Source organism: Lupinus angustifolius, chromosome LG20 (assembly GCF_001865875.1).
Source record: "Lupinus angustifolius cultivar Tanjil chromosome LG20, LupAngTanjil_v1.0, whole genome shotgun sequence".
NCBI lineage: Eukaryota > Viridiplantae > Streptophyta > Magnoliopsida > Fabales > Fabaceae > Lupinus > Lupinus angustifolius.
This window is the reverse complement of record NC_032028.1, coordinates 1,399,565-1,419,309: the sequence shown is the minus strand read 5'-3', so window position 1 is coordinate 1,419,309 and position 19,745 is coordinate 1,399,565. Positions and strand designations below refer to the sequence as shown.

Here is a 19,745-nt window from a genome sequence, read left to right as displayed (position 1 = left end):
GCTAGTATTATTCAAGAGTGAGCCATGAGAATAATCCTAATATGAAAATGTTGTAGCCGAGTTATCTTATGAACAGCTTATTAATTAGTCTATGTGGTCTACTTGTATTTTTAAAATGTGGCCTTGGAAATGTAAAATGAATTTTATAGTGATTATTAATGAGTTTTGGACCAGTTAAGGATGACAAATCAAGATCTTCAATATGATACAGTATAGTTATAGGCTTTGAATGATTGTAGGTCAATTCACCCAATTGGGACCATGCTACACCAAACACCCTGGCAGGAAGTAATTACATAAACTCATAAATTATAATAATCTATAGTCATATGTAGGGTGGTTTTACATTTGCAACATCTACCATTTTTATTGTATAATAACTTATCACAATAAACAATGTTGAGAGAAAGTCAAGGCATCTCATAATTTGGATACCAAGTTCATTATGCATGCAAAATTGTATATTTAAGGAGGAGAAAAATTAAAGAGGAGAACAAATGTTTAATGCGCTTCTATCCACAATATAACGTAGCGGAATTGGTCTGGTGAATCAGTGAATAAACCGGAACCATTATATTTTCCTAGAATTGATGACTAAGGTATAAATAAGTTTTTTTCACTTACTGTTACAATAAATAACTTGCATCATAAATTTATAAATAAACATGACATTCATGTGGTGACAAAGCTATAATATAGTGGTGGTAAGCTAGTAATGATGTTGAAATATGAATTTGTTAGGGGTAAAATTTCACTATATTATATCTTGTTCATTTCTAAGTCATTTCTCTTTAACATGATAGAAAATACATTACTACTATGATGCTAGCTGGAATGTAAGTGAAGAAGCCAAGTACTCTAACTCTAATAGCTTCCCTCAAATTGCAATAATAAACTTTCTATCTTTCTATCAGTACAAGTGCTAAAAGCACGTCCTAACCCATTAGCAAAGCAATTAGACGGACATCCAGGCCTGGCCCACAATGGGCATAAAGCCTGAAGCGGGCTAGCCCAAACCAGCTAGAAAATCCACCGTAGCAGCTATATTCTTAAATTCCCTTCTTCCAACCTATTTGGGAGTTGATTTTAAGAGATTAAGGAAGTGAAAAATGAAACTTGAGGGTCATCTTATAAGAGTAGTTTATGGCTTCTAAGTTGTTACTGTCATTCTCTTACCCTCCAAAAACCAACTTACAAACATATATATGAGGTGTGAGAGAAAAGAAATAGAAAGAGAGAATAATGAAATAATGAGTAACTTGATTTTAAAGAAAAAATAAATATAAAGAAAGTAGATTATATTTTCTTCAAATACATTTGGGCTAATTAAGTGAGCAAGTCCTTGGAATAAACTTTCAAATCCCAAGCACAAACTACAAATCATATAGAAAGTTTTGTTGCACAAAGTATCATTTTTTACTACATTTATCAGAAACTTCACTGCTATTCTTTGTTCCATCTAGTCATCTTCTATGTCAAATTTCCGATTAGGCAATCAGATATATATCCTAATAAGAAAATTTCACATCATATCAGAACCTTTTCTGCTATTATTTGTCCATGTAATTACTAATATACACAGAAGTCTTTACAAACAAAATTCATGTATGTGCAAAATATTGGAAGTGAAATCCTTTAAAACACAAACATCACAGACACTGTCCTAGGACTAGTGTTCCTAGGACTATATGAAAATGGTGTGAAATTGCATGCAAGTTGTAATAATGTAAATATTACCTGAATGGAAGATTCAATAGAATTAGGCTAATATGTGCCAACCATAGCTGTGGAATTCAAGAAAATGCATGAACATCTTAAAATTTATATACGTATTGTGTTTACAATTAGTGGCAAGCAACACGAAGAGCTTCATGCTATTATTTTATGAGAAAAAGATGTATACGGACAGTGTAATAGTTTTTTACACTGTCACTATATCATTCACTATTCATTTTCAACTATTATTAATTTTAAAAAAGTAATCCAAATGAATGGTAGATAACAAACTGACTATGTATGCATCTTTTAATATTCTTATTTTATCAAGGGAATTTCATTCCCATACTTAGACATTTGTCCCAACATTTCATTTTCTGATTTAGTTTTATCTGTTTAGTGGCCCCATAAGTTACACCAATTTCATCTCAAAAGTAAGCATTCTTATCTTATAATGATGACAGTAATGCATGTCTACAACCACATTATCTTCCAAATATTTTTAGGGTGAAATATCTTATATACATTTAATAAGGGCAGTGTATTATGCATTATTCATAACTTAATACTCACTTCTAAATAAAAGAGATAAAAGTGAGTATAAATGTAAAAAATTCTTATTATATATTAAATTCTAAATTTATTTTGTGAAATAATAACAACCTTAAGAATACATTTTTTCCCCTTCATTTATTCATATTGGAAATGCCATATTACATGATATGTATGAAATTATTCAATTTAATAAATCATGAAATAAAAAGTAGATGAAAATATATAAAAGACATGTTATAAAAAATAAAAAATGAAAAGGAAAGTGCAGTTGCAGTGTACACAATCTTTTCCACCTTTACACGCTTTATCCATCCAATATCTATTATTATATTTATAGGATAAAATTCCTTATATTTCTATACCAACGAACAATTCCTCAAAAACAGAAGAAGAGAATTTTATACCCTTTTTATTACACACACTTAGAATCAGACAAACACAAAAGACAGAATCTTTGGCTCTTCAGAGGTATATGACTATTATGGTGATACAAATCTATTCCCTTTTTTTATAAAATTCTGATTGCTATAATCTTTAAGCCACTGATTGGACTTGAATTCATTGCTTTCACTTTAGACCTTACTTTTACTTTTTTTCTATTCACTGGAATTGAACCCTACGTGATTTATTATCACTGATTGAGCTTTTATACACTGAAAATTTTATGTATTACTGAGAAGTGGTTTAGTTTTAAACACGATTTGGTATGATTCATTTTTAAATTTTAATTCTGCCTCTGTTTTGTTTCATCTAGTTTAGTTTGTGCACTATTTGGGTTTGATTCATTCCTGGTTTCTTGTGAATTTTTATTTACCCTGGTACCTTATATAAGTAGACAAAAGGTTTTGGTATTTCTTTGAATTTAATGCCTCTACACAACAAATCAAATTCATTTTTGGTGTGGAAAGCTCTTCTGAATCAGCACTTATATGGAAGTGCTTTTGACAAGAACTTGACTCAATTGTAGTGTATTAATTGCAATGTGAGAAATGAAATAGATTTATCTTTGAGTACTAATTGTTTCAATTTTTTGTTTTGAATTATGGATTCAAATTATTTAATTAGAAATGAAAGGTAGAAATTTACTCGTTTTTTGATCAACGGTATTTTTTATTTTGTAGGAATGACAAGCACAGAGATGTTGTGAAGGTTTTGTAGTAGATAAGATGCTTTGGCATTACAAAATTTTGGCTGCTGCTGTTAATAGTTATGCATGCTATATCCAGTGGTCTTTACATTGACGAAATGGGTTATGCTATGAGTAGATTAGAGATAGAATCAAATCTCTGTGAAGATGGAGATGCCATCCATGAAGATTCTAGTAGCCAAAAAGGTAAAAGGCCATCGAAAAATTTAGACAATGAAATTACTCAGATAACAAAGTTGAAGTCAACACCCCATCAACTGCTAGGCCAAGTTGGACCTGGAAGGCCAGAGTTTCCTGTTTCTCCTGTGAAGATGCTAGGTGGTCGGGAATCTAACTATTCAGGACGGGGAAGGTTTTCCTTGGCAGATCGTTGCCATGTGTTGAGCAGATATTTGCCCGTAAATGGTCCCTGGCTTGTTGATCAAATGGCAAGTCGAGCATATGTGTCTCAGTTTTCAGCTGACGGTTCACTTTTTGTTGGTGGTTTCCAGGTAAGGTTTTTCCAGCTTAAACTTTAGATGCTTGTCAGAGTTTTAATTCTAATTAAATCACTTTGCAGGGAAGCCACATAAGAACATACAACGTGGACAAAGGTTGGAAAGTTCAGAAGAACATTCTTGCCAAAAGTTTGAGATGGACAATCACCGATACATCTCTTTCTCCCGATCAACGCCATCTTGTAAGATATTGTGTTTTATCTTTAAAACAACATCACACAAAAATGTTAACATCCTTTTAATCTATTGTTTGCCTTCTATAGGGGTCCTATAGTATATTGCCACTGTTGTCTGGCTTTTTCTTATGGCATCTGCACTCTTCAATTTCAGGTTTATGCCAGCATGTCACCCATTGTACACATTGTAAATGTTGGGTCCAGTGAAACAGAGTCCCGAGCAAATGTTACGGTATTCACAACTAATGCTGCTCTATTTTTTCACCCATAATTCAATAAATGTTGCAAAGGTATTGAGTGCTAGGGACATTTAAAATTTGATTTGTCAAAATCCTCAATATCTGTGTCAGTCGCAACTGGTTGATGTTCAGTGTAAAGATTCACTTTAATGGAACTCTTTTTTGAATAAGAGAAGATATCCGTTAAGATGAATTGAAAGAATCACAGACTTAAAGGATTTCCTTTCCTATTAATGTGTTTCAGTTCTTATACTGTGCAGGATATCCATGATGGTTTAGATTTTTCTTCAGATGATGATGGAGGATATTCTTTTGGAATTTTCTCTGTGAAATTCTCAACAGATGGAAGAGAGTTAGTTGCAGGAAGTAATGGCGATTCTATATATGTATATGATCTTGAGGCAAACAAGCTTTCACTTCGAATTTTAGCACATACGGTATTATTATCTGTGGCATAAATACTGTATTCATTTACCACATGGCTTGTTTTATTTTCTTATCATATCAAGAATACCAACCAAGAGAGTTCCTAACTTTGGTTTTCATGTTCTGTTCCAGTCTGATGTGAACACTGTATGTTTTGCTGATGAAACTAGTCATCTTATTTATTCTGGGAGTGATGATAGTTTCTGCAAGGTATTTCCTACACTATATGATGGTTTCTTCTGTCAAGATATTGTGCCCCCTCCCCTGTTTTAGTATTACACCTTTGATTTTATATGGAAGTGGTGGCAGTCCGGCACACAGTGTATAGGAAGTAATTGTCATAGTCATACCATCAAGGTTTTAAAAACAAATTGAACCTGGGAGTTGTTATTAGCTGAGATAAATGTTAGAGTTTCCTCACTTATTTCAGAATTCACATATCTCATAACTAGAATTGTTGTGATTTCCTCCCTGATATTTAGTGAAGACACATTCTATTGTACAAGTTTGTTTAGGTCTGGGATCGGCGTTGCTTAATTGATAGAGGCAAGCCAGCAGGGGTTTTGATGGGACACCTTGAGGGCATTACATTCATTGATACCCGTGGAGATGGACGTTATTTCATTTCAAACGGTAAAGATCAGACCATCAAACTTTGGGATATACGCAAAATGTCATCCAATGCTACATGGTATGCTCTTTTTAGGCTTCCACTAATATCTTGGTGTAAATGTGTTTTGAATATTAAACTTGATCATGTGTTTTGACAAAAGAAAATTAATAATGGGTAATTTACAGTTGAGTCCAGTTTATTGCTCAATTTTACTTTGCCGTGATTTGGATGTTCAGGGAAACTAAATGAATAGCATTAGCATATATATATTTTATCCCCATTGTTAGTTCATTTATTTGATATTGCTTTCATAGGCATAAAATCTTTTTGTTGATCTGTCTGCTTTGTGCTTCTGTATTACTGCATTTCTGTGTGGAAAACTAAATGATCTTGCAACTGTTTTCAGAATTCGGTCTTGTAGATTACATTTATTGATTTCTTATGTAGCAAATAAAGTGAACTACCTTTCTGGGAGCATGATATTTCTATACTTTCTAGATTAAATTGTTGCCAACATACTATAACAATTTTCCCTTCATTTCAGCAATCCTGGGTACAGGAGTTATGAATGGGATTACAGGTGGATGGATTATCCACCTCAAGCCAAAGATTTGAATCACCCTTGTGATCAGTCGGTTTCTACATATAGAGGTCATTCAGTCTTGCGCACTCTTATCCGCTGCTATTTCTCCCCAGCTTTTAGGTGAGCACTCACATGGCTATGCTCAAAATTATTCTTCATGTGTTATTATACTGGTTTTGTCCACCAAGATTTTATTGACCTTTGAAGTGTTGCAATTATCACTTTTTCTTTCTTTAAATTGGTTCAGTTAACCTGATGTTTTCCTTACATTTACAGCACTGGCCAGAAGTACATCTATACTGGATCACACAACGCGTGTGTTTATGTATATGATTTGGTATGTATTTTAGTTACTGCTGCTCTAGCAATATCTCCTTTTCTTTTGTAATGGGTACAAATTTATTTACATACAGATGAACAAATAGTATAATTATAAGTTGTTACCAGATGTTTTAACATAATTTTCGTAGTATTAACATGAACAGAACGAGACTTCTCCCATGTATTTTCTCTTTGATGCATGCTAGTTTTTTGTGGTGTTGACAAAATTGGAGAGGAAGTACCAAGTAACTTGTAAAAGTGAATTGCTATTAGGATAAAGGGGTAATTAGAACCAGCCATGATTGAGCAAACAAGGCCTTTTTTGTAAAAGGCGAAAACCCTTTGTGAAAGAGAAACCGCTGGAGGATAATTCTTTCTCCTATTCTCAGTAATTCAATGAAATTGTTCATTTTTTCATTTTCTCTTCCAGGGTTCAGTTACTTTTGTTTTCCCACATTCCTCCTTCCCCAAGGGGATGAAATGAAGTTTATGCTGGCTATTATTAATGGTAACTTTTGATAATTCAATACAGGTAAGTGGAGATCAAGTTGCAACACTGAAGCACCATAAATCACCTGTGAGAGATTGTAGTTGGCATCCTTTCCAAACAATGCTCGTTAGCTCTTCTTGGGATGGTGATATTGTGAGATGGGGATTTACCGGGAGTGACGCACCATATTCTTCGACTAAGAAGAGGGTCTAGAAACGACATTTTTATGAAGATTACCTATGATTGTCAGTTACACCAATTATAAAATGTCTTGGAGACTCATGTTAATAAAGTTGTATATGATGTCTGATACAATTTGGAATAATATGAACACCACAAAATCTTGTGCATAAATAACCAAGTATATTGAGATTTTAACTGATTTGTATGCATTGTCTGTAATAAATAAATGTAATATTGTACCAATCATGCAGCAGTACTTGGTGGTTTCCTTTTGATGAATCTAAACTGAAGTCTGGTACCTTTGCTGAAGCATTTAGCCACATACTACAAAGATAAAAAATAAATTTTGTTGCTTCTAGGTTCCAAGTTATGCGGTTCTTACTACTCCAAAGCATAAAAAAGCAGTAAAGCAAGAACACCAGTCCAAGATACCTGTATTTATCCTTTAATTTAAATATTTTTTTTTAATTAATCACAAGCAAGTGACACATGAAGTGATACACTGTTTTGGGACAGTAGATGTTCACCCTTTGTTTGTGGATATCATGAGAATATATATAGCCTCATGGTTTGTTCTGGTCTTGGTAATGTAAAGGTTGATCATGGTCTTAAATAAAATAATAACTTCTATAGTTTTATTAGAGGCGAGACTCTTTTTCAGATAAGTTGACCGAAATGCTATTTTTAGATAAGCTATATGAAATTTTACATTTTTGAACCGTTTATCAGATGAGTATAAAACATAAAACCCTGGGTTCAAAAAAGACCAATTACAATAGTTTGTGTCATTTCCTATATATTGGTCAGAAAAGACCAATCAAAAGATTGTAACAGAGAGATGTTAAGTCATATTTAATACATTGAAAAATGTTATTTAAATAGCAACTTGATTGTTTTGGATATCTGAACCAATAGTCTTAGCAAGATTGTTTACATTATAATAACATTCTTTGTCATAATTAGTTTGATTCCTTACATCTCACCAGCTCTATAATAACAATAATGTTATTTTGACAATGAAACTGAATCAAGTTTGGTTTTTAGATAAGTTTAATTGTTGTAATGCATTGATCTGCATGGGGTTGGACTAAATTAGCAAAACACAGAACTTGCACCAATTTTAACCAGATGAATGAAAACCTTGAATGAGAATCATACATATATAACAATGATTCATCATATTACAAAAGGGGTTAACCCCCAGTTTAGTCGCATTTTATCTTTTAAGATACAAAATTAGATGTCAATGGACATAAACCTAGTCATCTCATTGAGCGGTACAAATGAAAGTATCAAACTTTAAACAAGCCAATAATTTATTGAAAATAATCACACACACACACATATATATATGTGTGTATCAAACTAAGTAAGAAATGCTCATATAAACCAGTACAGTTCCATAGTTTAATCTTTGGATAAAATTATCATCTAATCATCCAGGATAAAATCAAAACTATGACAAAATCAACTATTCCAGCAAAAGCTTCACTTTGTTCTCATTTTCAACGGTTGGTAATCATGTATAACTTCCTTCTACTCGATTGTGGGAATTGAACCACCAGCAGCCTGGATTTGTTCCTGAAGCTGCATTAATCAGCATCAGGAATACAGTTAATCACTTTATATTAGGATCCGATCGTCCTAGACACCGTAACGCAAAGAAGGATAAGATATAAGAAATGCAGACTGCTCTAAGGAGAGAAAAAAGATGTAAGAACAGTTTACTCTTTCACAAAGTTTCAAGCCTCCTAGAGCAAGCACTTACCCCAAACAAGTGTTGAAGATTACTCTTCAGCAGAGAATATTCATGTTGCAATTGTTGCAGACATCTCACACACCTGCACCAACATTTATCATAGATTCTTGTAAAGCACATATCTCCTAAAATATGAGCACAACACATATGAAGAAAAACAGCATATTCGCGTTAACAATCTATTTAATCTCCAAGCCCGAGGCTTTGAACTATGAAATCACAAGATTAAAAGGAACAACCTATCATGTTATGAGCTAATCATTTATCAAAGCACAGGCAAGTCAATGAACTGCAATGGCATTCAATACAGTTGAATTATGGTGGCTTGTAAATAAGCACTATTGACTTTGCATTATAATCATGAAAAGAAACAGAAAATTTCACTCATATCCAATATGAATAAGAATTTAAGAAGATAGATGAAAATAGTGTCAGCAATGGTCACATATTCTCCAATCTTTCAACCCTAAATCCTAATCGTTTAAATTTCGATAACCTATATGAATATGAAGTAATAGGTGAGAATTTTAACACTGATGAGTATAAAGCTTACCCTTCCAGGTTCTGAGCATCACAAAAATTTCTGAAGGTAGCACATACATTTTTTACTCTGGCAGCCCCAACACTGTTTAACAACACATTACACATTAAGAGATAATAATATAAGAATAATAAAAATCACTTTTTTTTCACACCCTTTTTACACTCATCAATCAAAGCATGATTGAAACAAATATATGTACCTGGCACTGCTTCCCTTATATTGATGGACATGAGCATCTACTTGTCTGAAATCTACAGGTGTTTGTTCTCTGCACAGAACCAACAACATATATAGACATAGTCACACATAAATTATAAAGTATTGAATCACATCACTTTAGAAAGGGATATATGAGAATACATACAAAGCTCGTTTCATGTTATTGATGAGATTCTCAGAATCTTCAAAGAACATAGTGATAACCTCAATTACAAAATCAGGAGAGGTTTCATCTTGCAGTTTCTGAAGTTGAATGAATTGATCATCAAGAAACCCCTACAAGAAAAACACAATTAAATCAGATATATAATAATAAGAATGAGTGAAAGTGAGAGAATTTGAAATGAAGAGAAAAATAAAGAACCTCTCGAAACATAGAAGCTTGGTGGTCACGGTGCTGTCTCTGCCATTGAATCACATCCATGAGAATTGATTTGGTTGGATATATAACAGATCTCACTCAAAGAAAGAATATAAAGGTGAAATTGGGTTTCTTCAATGGAAGTTGAAAACACTGAAAGATCTCTCTTTTCGGTAATGTTTCTCTATCTAACTCTCAAGTGTTTGTTTGACTTGTTTGTAAGTCAGTGTCTGAATTTCTATGGAATATATAGGATGCTGCGTTGAGGAAGAAAAAAAAAAATCTAATAATTAAATATTTTTCTTAATAATTCTACAAGTATTATAGAGGATAAAAAAATTTAAAAGGTTTATATTCTTTTTAATTAAATAAATTTATGTATTGATGAATGTTATCAAACTAAATTGATTAGTAAGGAAGAATTATTTTATTATCCTAAAGTCTCATTGGATTTCTAATTCAAATCAAATCTCAAATATTTTTTATTCCACTTAGTATATTTATTGGGATGGATGATAAAAATGTATGGCCATGATATATAGTTGATATAAAGAAGGAGATATAATTGATATAAAAAAACTAAATTGGTTTATTTGAATATTCTTTCAGTTAGATAATGTTAGACATACTCATTCGATTAAAACATTTAAAATATTCAACATATCTCATCAAATGAGTTATTCCCTTTGAGTATATTTATAATTAGCTTGGTTTATCATTAACACAGTGTATCATCTCATTGTAACAACCACTTCTTGCTTTAATAATCGATTAAACATCAATTCTAATATAATTGTTAGGACGGAGAGAGTGCAAAAAAATATAACATTTTTATCGATGAATAAAAGTCTTCATCCATAGATTGACTTAATAAATCATACACATAAGAGTGAATTTTATACTATTAACTTAAAACCTTAAATTATTAAGCATATAAATATGTTGAGTTATATGTTCTTTAATTCATTTATTTTATACCGTTAACTCACACTAAAAACATCCATCATCATTGTCCATACCTTCCGCTTGTGCTGCTTTTAGTTATTTCTAAAAATTGCCAACGTTATAAAACGCACCCTTTCTCATCTAAAAAGGTCATTCTCCTTTTTCAATTTTTGTTAAACAATAAATAAATTACCAAACATAAAAGACTGGGATTTTGTAAATCATAACTGAATGGGAAATTATAATTTTATTTAATATTTATCTCACAAGTATTGATCTGCTATATATACATAACTGAATGGGAAATATCCGACACTAATAATGCATACATTTTTTTCTTTTTTCTTAAATAATATACATAAAATAATGGATTGTGTAAATGAGCATTAATTAATTATGATGAACTTGTCGGTTTAAGTAATGAAAGAGGGAATAATATCTGAACCAACCGATCCTACCAGCCACATGTGGTCGTGGATCCATATCTAACTTTCTGTTTCAATTCCAAATTCCACAACCACGTTACCTATTCATTTATCTCTTTATTATTACTAGTGTGTACAGACATTCCGTGCTTGCCGGTGAATATTGTGTGATATTAAATATTCAATTTTTATATATTTCATTTTTTGAATTATAATGTATTTGTTGTGTTTGATGTATTTTATATTATATTTTGTGTTTATGATAATGTTTAATTTAATGTGAGATATGTGGTTAATTAATGTATTGGTGGTAGTTGCTTAGGATTATATAGTTTTTTTGTAAAAATTAAATAATGTGAAGGGCAAAATAGGAAATGAAAATTACACCATGAGAGAAATTATTTCAAGTTTTGGCTTTATATATAGTATAAATATCAAGTTAGAGAACCCGAAAAATATAATCAGTGAGAGTGAATTTTATTAAGTAAATGAGCTGTCATATGTTGTTCTTTATTTAGTTGGGATCCTAATATATCTTATACCTTTTCTTTCACAAAAGTGGTTGGTGATCATCATCAGACGTTAGTTCAGGTGATATATGTTTGATTCCATCTAAGTTGAATGGTGTTTATCCTATAACTTCAATTCATACATTTTTTTTTATATATTTTAAAATAATTATTCTTCGATTTATAGTTTTTACCCAACCCAAAAACATGATTGCATTTTTTGTACACAACATTTCCATTCATTGAATGTTTAAAATAGCCTATATTGTATTTAAATCATTTGATAATTAAAAAAAATATCTAATAGCCTGAAAAAATAAGTGATTATTTCTCTTATAATAAGTTAAACCAAACACATCTTTACATGGTTAGATATATAAGTGATCATTTCTCCTAAATGATCCCCTTGATGACTTGAAACTTAATTCCTATTCAATACATTCAAATAATAATGAATATAAATGAATCAGTATTTCATCATATCTAACGAGTATTTATTGATATATTTATTGTAATGTATATCCAATCCATCCATAAATAAACATTCACAAATAATGTTTCATATTTTTAATTTCATTTACTATCTCAACTTTTACTTCTTGTAGTACTTCTTACTTCTTAGTTATTACTCATGCTTTGATATTTTTTATTAAATTGATATCGATTATGAGATATATGTTAATAATATTGTACATGGAATCTTAAATAATACTCTTAGAATATTGCAAAATAATGATAATTCAAAAGAAGTCATTTTTTAACCGTGTTTCTTTAAAAATTATAATTTTAAAAATAATATATTAAAATATTAATTTTATTAAAAAATGTTTCTAATTAAAAAATGAAAAGAATTAAATATCCAACAAATTTATTAAAATGGACTTATAGATGAGTTAGATGGATTAGAATCAGCCCAATAAATTTGGATATAGATGAATTGAATAAATTAAAATATAATTTTAATAAGTTTATATATATTAGTGAATAATTTTTCATTTATCTATTTTATTTCTCATATTATCACATACATTCAACACCGGGAATGGGTACCAATTATTCCATTTTTCATGTCTTATTGTGTCCCGAGCTAATTAAATGTTGACATCTAAAAGAAAATAAAAAAAATATACAATAACATTTTTATAATATTTGAATTTTGAGATAAAGGATCCTCGTTCCAACACCATATGTGGTTCATTAAGCCACCTTGGGTTGCTTTATATCATGGTGGCTACTGCTACTATCATGAACATGTTAATAGATTTAGATTCTAATTAATGAATAAAAAGTTATTTATCCACTAGAATTCAATTTTAATTATTCTAAGTCCAAACTTAATAGATAAATTATAATTCATTCAATGGAATGGGTACACTTTAATAGATTGTATGAATGGATTATATTCATTATATTTAACTTTTTAAATATTGGAACTTGAAAAAAATATTTTATTTAAAATCACAATTTCAATAAAGCATTTTCTAAAATCATTTTTTTGAAATTAATTTTAAAATCATTTTTAAAAAAAAGGTGACTTTCATTATTTTTAAGAAACACTTTTTTAAAAAGTGATTTTTTAACTTTAAAAAATTGCAATATATTACAAACATGCACGTTTAAAATTCTACATGTAAAGTTTTTCATAAATATTTATAAACAAGAAACTTTTAATATTATCAACATATATATGTCATATAATTGAGAGTGAACGTGACTATAATAAAGTGATAGTTAAGATAATGAATTATATTTAAAAGCAAATAACATTGTTTATGAATGTTTATTTTTGGGTTGATTGTATATTCATTTAAATAGATTTATGAATATCTATTAGATATAATGAATAAATTTCATTATTGAAATTGTTGGTTAGAGTATACCCATTTATTATATATGCATATATATAATTGAATGAATTTAATTTTCTTATATTTGGATGAATTGTAGATGATGAATAATTTTAATACTTTTAGATATAAGTGTCAAAGCTTGGCACGACCATGAAATAGCACCAAAGGTACAAACATACCAAAGTGTTAAGCCATCCAAAACTGCTGTATTTTATCCGATTAACCATGGAAAATTGGATAAAATAATCGATTATTATTTCTGGCTGTATCTCATTTAATTATAGAGTGTAATATTTATATACTATTAATATAAAAATTTATACAGAATCAGTATATCATTCATTTATATTATTGAAAAATTAACAATGATGATTAAAAATTAGGGATGTTGCTGCTCTTAATAATGCGCCGTGGTTGATTTGATTGTCACATTTATGTTCTCTAAACGTATTATCTAAGATTAGGCACTTGCAATTGTCTCTAACTTCAAACCAAATATTTGCAGTTGCAATTATCTACTTCCAAGAAAAAGAATCTTAATCTCAATACATAGATATCACTACATGCTTTCTTTCTACGCCTTCACACCTACTATATTTTCCACTTCTTTTAGCTCATGTTTAACTTTTCATCTTACAAATAAGCGCATGTAGTAATATTAACTATAATATTATTATTTAAATTTTTATATATTTCTTTGGTGTACTCCTTTGCTTATGTGTACATTTTTCAGTTAAGGATAAAAAAGATTCTGAATTACAATATTTCTATAGTATTAAAGAAAAGTAACTAAAGTGATTACATTTTTAGTGTGTAACTTAATATGGAAATGAGAAATGACAAAAAGTTAAGGATCAGCAGTAATAATTTACAATGAAGTATTTTTTCTTGCAAATAACTAATTTTCAACTCTATATAGGGATAAAAAAAACTAGTATGTGGATAAGGAACACTACCACGGTTCTTTTGGACATAAATAACTACCAAAATTTCGGTTTAATGAGACAATCCGTGGTAAAAGAACAGATAGGGTCAGAAAGATCACCTTCACCATTCCTTTAAAGAATTTCACCATGAAGTAGTTCTTCTTGGAATACTTTTCGGAAAAATGGTAGTCGAGATTTCTTCATACCCTTAAAGTAGCTAAGGTTACCATTCAAAAGTTGTACAACCTGCATCACAAGGTCATTGGCTTAATAATCAATTGTATCTACATTCAAAATTCCAAAGTCTCTACCTTAATTTGCATATCAAATAATGTTTCATGTAACATCAATCGTGGGACATAACTCTTTCCATTTATAGACAGAAAAGGGTCAACAACACTTAATATTAAGGTATCGGATAAAGATTGGTATAGAAGATATATACAACATTCTACATGCCACAAACAAACACACATCATTGCTATAAAATCCTAATGCTGAAAATTTAAAAGAAATAGACAACTTACCTGTCTCATAGAGGGTCTACGAATTGATGATTGTTGTATGCATAAAGAAGCTGCTAGTAGCATAAGATTCATTTGTCTAGAGTCAAATTCATCTGCTATAGAAGGATCAATAAGTTCCTTAATATCATTCTTTTTCAACAATGGTTTAGCCTGAAAATTGTATAAAGGGTAGAAGTTAAGTTAATATATAGTTTAACAATCTTTCAATGCTTTAATAAAAGCCTGAAAAATGTGTGAAAATAAGCACTATACCCATAAAACAAGACTTTGTTGTGAATAATCAAGTGCTCGCCTTCCACTGACTAATTCTAATAGAAGTACACCAAAGGCAAATACATCTGTTTTCTCATCAACTATACCATGAAGCAAGTATTCAGGTGCAAGGTAGCTGTGGCAGTAATAAATGGAACCTCAATTAATTTGAAAGCCACATAAATTTTGTAACAGAAAGTAATAATTGTGAAGGTCACAATCACAAACCCAAAAGTTCCTTCAAATTTTGAAACGGTGTGGTGAGTCCAATTCTCTGGCAACCATTTTGCTAGCCCAAAATCACAAATCTGCCCAATAATCTTAATAATGTTTCAATTTATTCCTAAAATATCAATCAATGTAGATATTAGGCCCTCTTATGCATCAAACATAGAAATAGTGCCTTTTTAATGTGAAAAGAGAGAAAGTTACATTTATCAAACATAGAATGGAGGATCTTCCAAAAATTGTTTGTCTGTGAGGTAAATAACAAAATACAAAAAAAACAACTGGAATTTGTGGTGATCAATGATAGAATCAAACTTATAAGAGAATCCAAAAAAGAATACCTGAGGCTCATAGTCCTCTGTGAGTAATATATTTGCAGCTTTAATATCTCTGTGGATTATTCTTCTTTGACAACCTTCATGAAGATATAATATCCCCTTAGCTGTTCCTAATGCAATTTTTTGCCTAATAAACCAAGGTAGTTTCTCCTTAGAACCTAATACAATAACAAACAAATGCAAATTTGGTTGAGAGGGTATAAAATGGACCATTTATCAGCAAAACATGAAAAATTAAACAAGACATTAAGCATTAGTATTTAGTTACCATAAAGTACTGAAGCTAGGCTTCCTTTTTCAGACAATTCAAGAACTAGATGCATTCCACCATCCACACCATACCCAACAAGCTTAGCAGTATTAGGATGATTAACATGTGCCATTACACCAAGTTCTGATAAGAAATCACCTATCTTTTCATCAGCTGATCCTCTTGTTAATCGTTTAATTGCTACTACTTGATGATTTGGTAAACACCCTTTGTAAACTTCAGCATAGCCACCCTTTCCAATCAAATTTTCTGTGCCAACCAAAATATTTTTTTTATAACCAAAATAAAACTCAAACCTGACCCTAATTGTGAAGAATGTTACATACCTTGGCTAAAATGATTAGTTGCAAGTAATATATCATGATTTGTGAAGATCTTCCATGGTGACTTACAAGGGGATGATAAAGTTGTATCTAAGAGACAACTAGGCAATATGTTTTCCCTCATGCTTCTACTCAATCTTTTTGAAAGTTTGAGGCCATTGAGGGGATGCAATATGGGTACAGGTTTCTTTGATTTGTTCCTCATCAATTGAAAAAATGCATGCCACTTAGAAGCAGGTTTTGAAATGTCTTGAGACTCAGAATACATTGTAGGATCTTTAGAAGAACTTGTTTCTGAATCTGAACTCCTAAAATAGTCCTCAAGCACAGTGATAGGAGAATCCACCTTTTCCTTCATGTTTTCAGAACCTTAGACCAGAAATGAGAAATTTTATAGTAAAAGAAAAAATATTATAAACCCACAAGGAAGGTGAGAAATTTCATGTGAAGGATGAATTATATAACTTAAGGAAGATAGAATGGATTTTTCTGTGTCAACAGAAAGTATGTTTCTTTATTATGACTTATGAGCCTTAAATAAACATGATAGGAAAATTAAGAGAGACCCATGACAGAAAATAAATAAAGGAACGAATGAAACATTTACAAAATCAATTTTTTTCCTAGAAATAAATTGGAGGAAAAGAAAAGGAAAGGTTTCTGAAGTGCAAGAATCAAAGAAGCCTAAGTGGAAAGCCAAAGCAACAGGATAAAACCATATTTTGAAGATAACCAAACCAGAAGACACGAAATTATTATGTAACAGAGGAAATAACAGAGGAAAGAACAGAGTAGAGAACAGAGACGTAGACATATGAGAGGTTAATAACTTAGCCTCTTCGCTTCAACAAACAACTATCATCATTGCCCTTTTCACTATTCTACTAGTCACACGGTGCATCTTTCTTTTTATCTAACGTATAAAAATGGATAATATTTGCGGATTAAAAAAGAATGAATGGTAATAATTAAATGAGTAGTACATTAGAGTGTAATGTTGGTTACATGGATTGGGTGTTATGTGAAGACAGAAAAGAAGATGGGTTTATCTTCATAGGTACGGTAGCTTTGTATCTCTTATTTTACACGCCACGTGGAAAATGATTTATACTTTTTCTTTTCTAAACCTCAAGGCTTTGGCACTTTAAATCGTTTAGTAGTGTAAGCCTCATTAGATTACTAGCGTGATTAGAAAGTCAAGAGTTCGATTCTTGTAAGCAATGCTTGTTAGGAGGGTGATTATACACTCTGGAAGTGATTAGTTACTTACTTAAATGATCACACCGAATGTTCTTGGCAGTACCAAGAAATAAATAATTTTGATTTTTATTATACTGCCAAAGGTATACCCCAGCTTATGAATCAAGAATTAATCACTTTTAATGAAACCTATTGTGAACGAGGAGAATGGTTACTAATTTTAAGAATTTAATTTGATCAATGTTAGCATTTATATTATTATACTCAATTAACTATTTATAAAGATTTAACTGCCAAGTATGTTTCACTAATATTTAATTATATTAAATGAAAAGAGGAAATATAATCATTAGTGGTAAAATTAAATTATCCCCTTAATATTAGAAGTTTAGCCAGATATAGAAAAGAATATGAATGACACAAAAAATCCTCTTCCCCTCGGCGTGTGTGCTATAATCCTTGTTATGGTTGCTGGCTACCTTGTTGTGGCACTGCTTTGTTAATGTTCTTTTTATGTCCAATTTCACAAGATAGTGATATGATTTTAGAAGATAATAATGTGATTTTAGAAATCAAATATTAGTTACCCAAGATTTATTTTTTTTCAAATATATTTTTTACTAAATCCAATCTATATTTACATAATTTTCACGTTACTTATTCCTTTAGCAAGTGAGTTGCTATCATTGAATCATATGTTCCGTTATTAAATTCAAATTCTACACTTGATCCAATTATGATCCACATTGCGAATATCCCTTATTTCAATTTAAAATCTAATCTTCAATTGTTATGGTTGGTCTATGTATTTTGGTAAATTATTAATTTAAATTAATTAAGGTATAATAAAATAAATATAATTAAATAATATATTGATTATAGTAATGGATGTTTTATATAAACAATATGTATACAATTAGGCTACTAAATTTGTTGTCAACCGTCAATCCTGTTTGACATGAAATAAGAACATTCTCTCATATTCTATCTCATCCAATACATTTTTCTAAGCTTTCACTAAGACTTTTCTAGAACCGAATTATTTTTCCAAGAAAAATTAAGACCAGAAGTTAGTTATATATGTGCCAACAGCCCCACGCTATAATCATTGTTAATAATATATTGGCTACTCCTGAGAACACCATAAAGTAATATATATTGAGATCTTGATGTTATGGGTAAGTAACACATGAAATGATACATATTTCGAGACAAAAGATATTCATCAGCAAAGTGTCTTCCAAGAGTTTCCATATGTTTTTTTATTAAAATAGAGATGGCTCTCTTTAAGCCATACATTTATGAATTAAGTCAGTCCCCACAAAGTTACTTACAGAGTAACATCCACTAACTGAGATGCTAAATATACTTTCCCCTCAGAAATATTATAATTGATTTGCATTTGCTATCATTTCAGCGTAATTAGCACAATCACAATCACAATGCACAAACAAAACCCCTCAGCCACGGAATGGAACTACACCACTCAATACCTTGCTTCACCAGCAAATCAACAGTGAGGGTCCATAGTCAATGATACCTAAATATCATACGATAATAACAATCTGATCAATCAAAACAAATTTGTTTACATATTATCTTCAAATTTGATTTTAGGATAATAACAATCTAATCAATCTAAACAAATTTGTTTATATGAATTTGGTTTGTTATTACTACATTAATTACCATATATTAAGAATCATTTTCTTTTCCTATATTATTTCCCTGTATAGATAGATTAGTGTACCTAATTCGAACACTCAGGGGTAGTTTTTGGTTGATTGAGGTTTAAGCAGTGTCAACATTAATTTGGTTCCGGTTGGTGACTATACAAGAAAAATAATTTTCCACTCATCACCAACTCCATTCCCGGTTCGTTATCTCACTTCAGTGTGAATGATTTCAACAAGTTGATATTTTCTATAGAAGCCTTTTAATAAACAATAAATACTATTTTACACAGTTTTCTATTAGTTATTATTATTTATTTCTTCAAATTTTGACTAATAACTTTTTTTATTAATCAGGACCCTATTTTTTCCTAACCAATACAATAAGCACCGGCCCTGATCTTTCATCACCTATATACTGTGAGCATGTTCATGGTATCTCTTGTGAG

At 30.5% G+C, this 19,745-nt stretch overlaps 3 protein-coding genes across 5 annotated transcripts; 1 reads left to right on the top strand and 2 right to left on the bottom strand.

Annotated features, from left to right (window-relative positions):
• LOC109336474 (LEC14B protein-like) lies at nucleotides 2,614–7,221 on the top strand. Its single transcript, XM_019573086.1, has 10 exons — nucleotides 2,614–2,739; nucleotides 3,393–3,909; nucleotides 3,978–4,097; nucleotides 4,246–4,323; nucleotides 4,591–4,767; nucleotides 4,889–4,966; nucleotides 5,272–5,447; nucleotides 5,914–6,072; nucleotides 6,229–6,289; nucleotides 6,806–7,221. The coding sequence occupies exons 2-10, from the start codon at nucleotides 3,481–3,483 to the stop codon at nucleotides 6,974–6,976; spliced, it is 1,449 nt and encodes a 482-aa protein (XP_019428631.1). The 5' UTR covers nucleotides 2,614–2,739; nucleotides 3,393–3,480; the 3' UTR covers nucleotides 6,977–7,221.
• Nucleotides 8,196–10,078, bottom strand: LOC109335194 (histidine-containing phosphotransfer protein 1-like). The gene is made up of 6 exons (XM_019571304.1): nucleotides 9,833–10,078; nucleotides 9,614–9,744; nucleotides 9,449–9,517; nucleotides 9,259–9,330; nucleotides 8,715–8,787; nucleotides 8,196–8,533 (listed from the first exon to the last, which is right to left on the bottom strand). Exons 1-6 carry the CDS (start codon nucleotides 9,890–9,892, stop codon nucleotides 8,483–8,485), a joined length of 456 nt encoding a protein of 151 aa, XP_019426849.1. The 5' UTR covers nucleotides 9,893–10,078; the 3' UTR covers nucleotides 8,196–8,482.
• LOC109335137 (receptor-like cytosolic serine/threonine-protein kinase RBK2) lies at nucleotides 14,389–17,315 on the bottom strand. Of its 3 annotated transcripts, XM_019571222.1 has the most exons (8): nucleotides 16,427–17,315; nucleotides 16,098–16,349; nucleotides 15,833–15,987; nucleotides 15,492–15,583; nucleotides 15,264–15,399; nucleotides 15,012–15,161; nucleotides 14,717–14,730; nucleotides 14,389–14,683 (listed from the first exon to the last, which is right to left on the bottom strand). In XM_019571222.1, exons 1-8 carry the CDS (start codon nucleotides 16,779–16,781, stop codon nucleotides 14,617–14,619), a joined length of 1,221 nt encoding a protein of 406 aa, XP_019426767.1. In that variant the 5' UTR covers nucleotides 16,782–17,315; the 3' UTR covers nucleotides 14,389–14,616. The 3 variants fall into 3 exon arrangements, with proteins under 3 accessions (XP_019426767.1, XP_019426765.1, XP_019426766.1); XM_019571220.1 differs by having other exon boundaries at nucleotides 14,389–14,730; nucleotides 16,427–17,312; XM_019571221.1 differs by having other exon boundaries at nucleotides 14,389–14,730; nucleotides 15,492–15,571; nucleotides 16,427–17,308.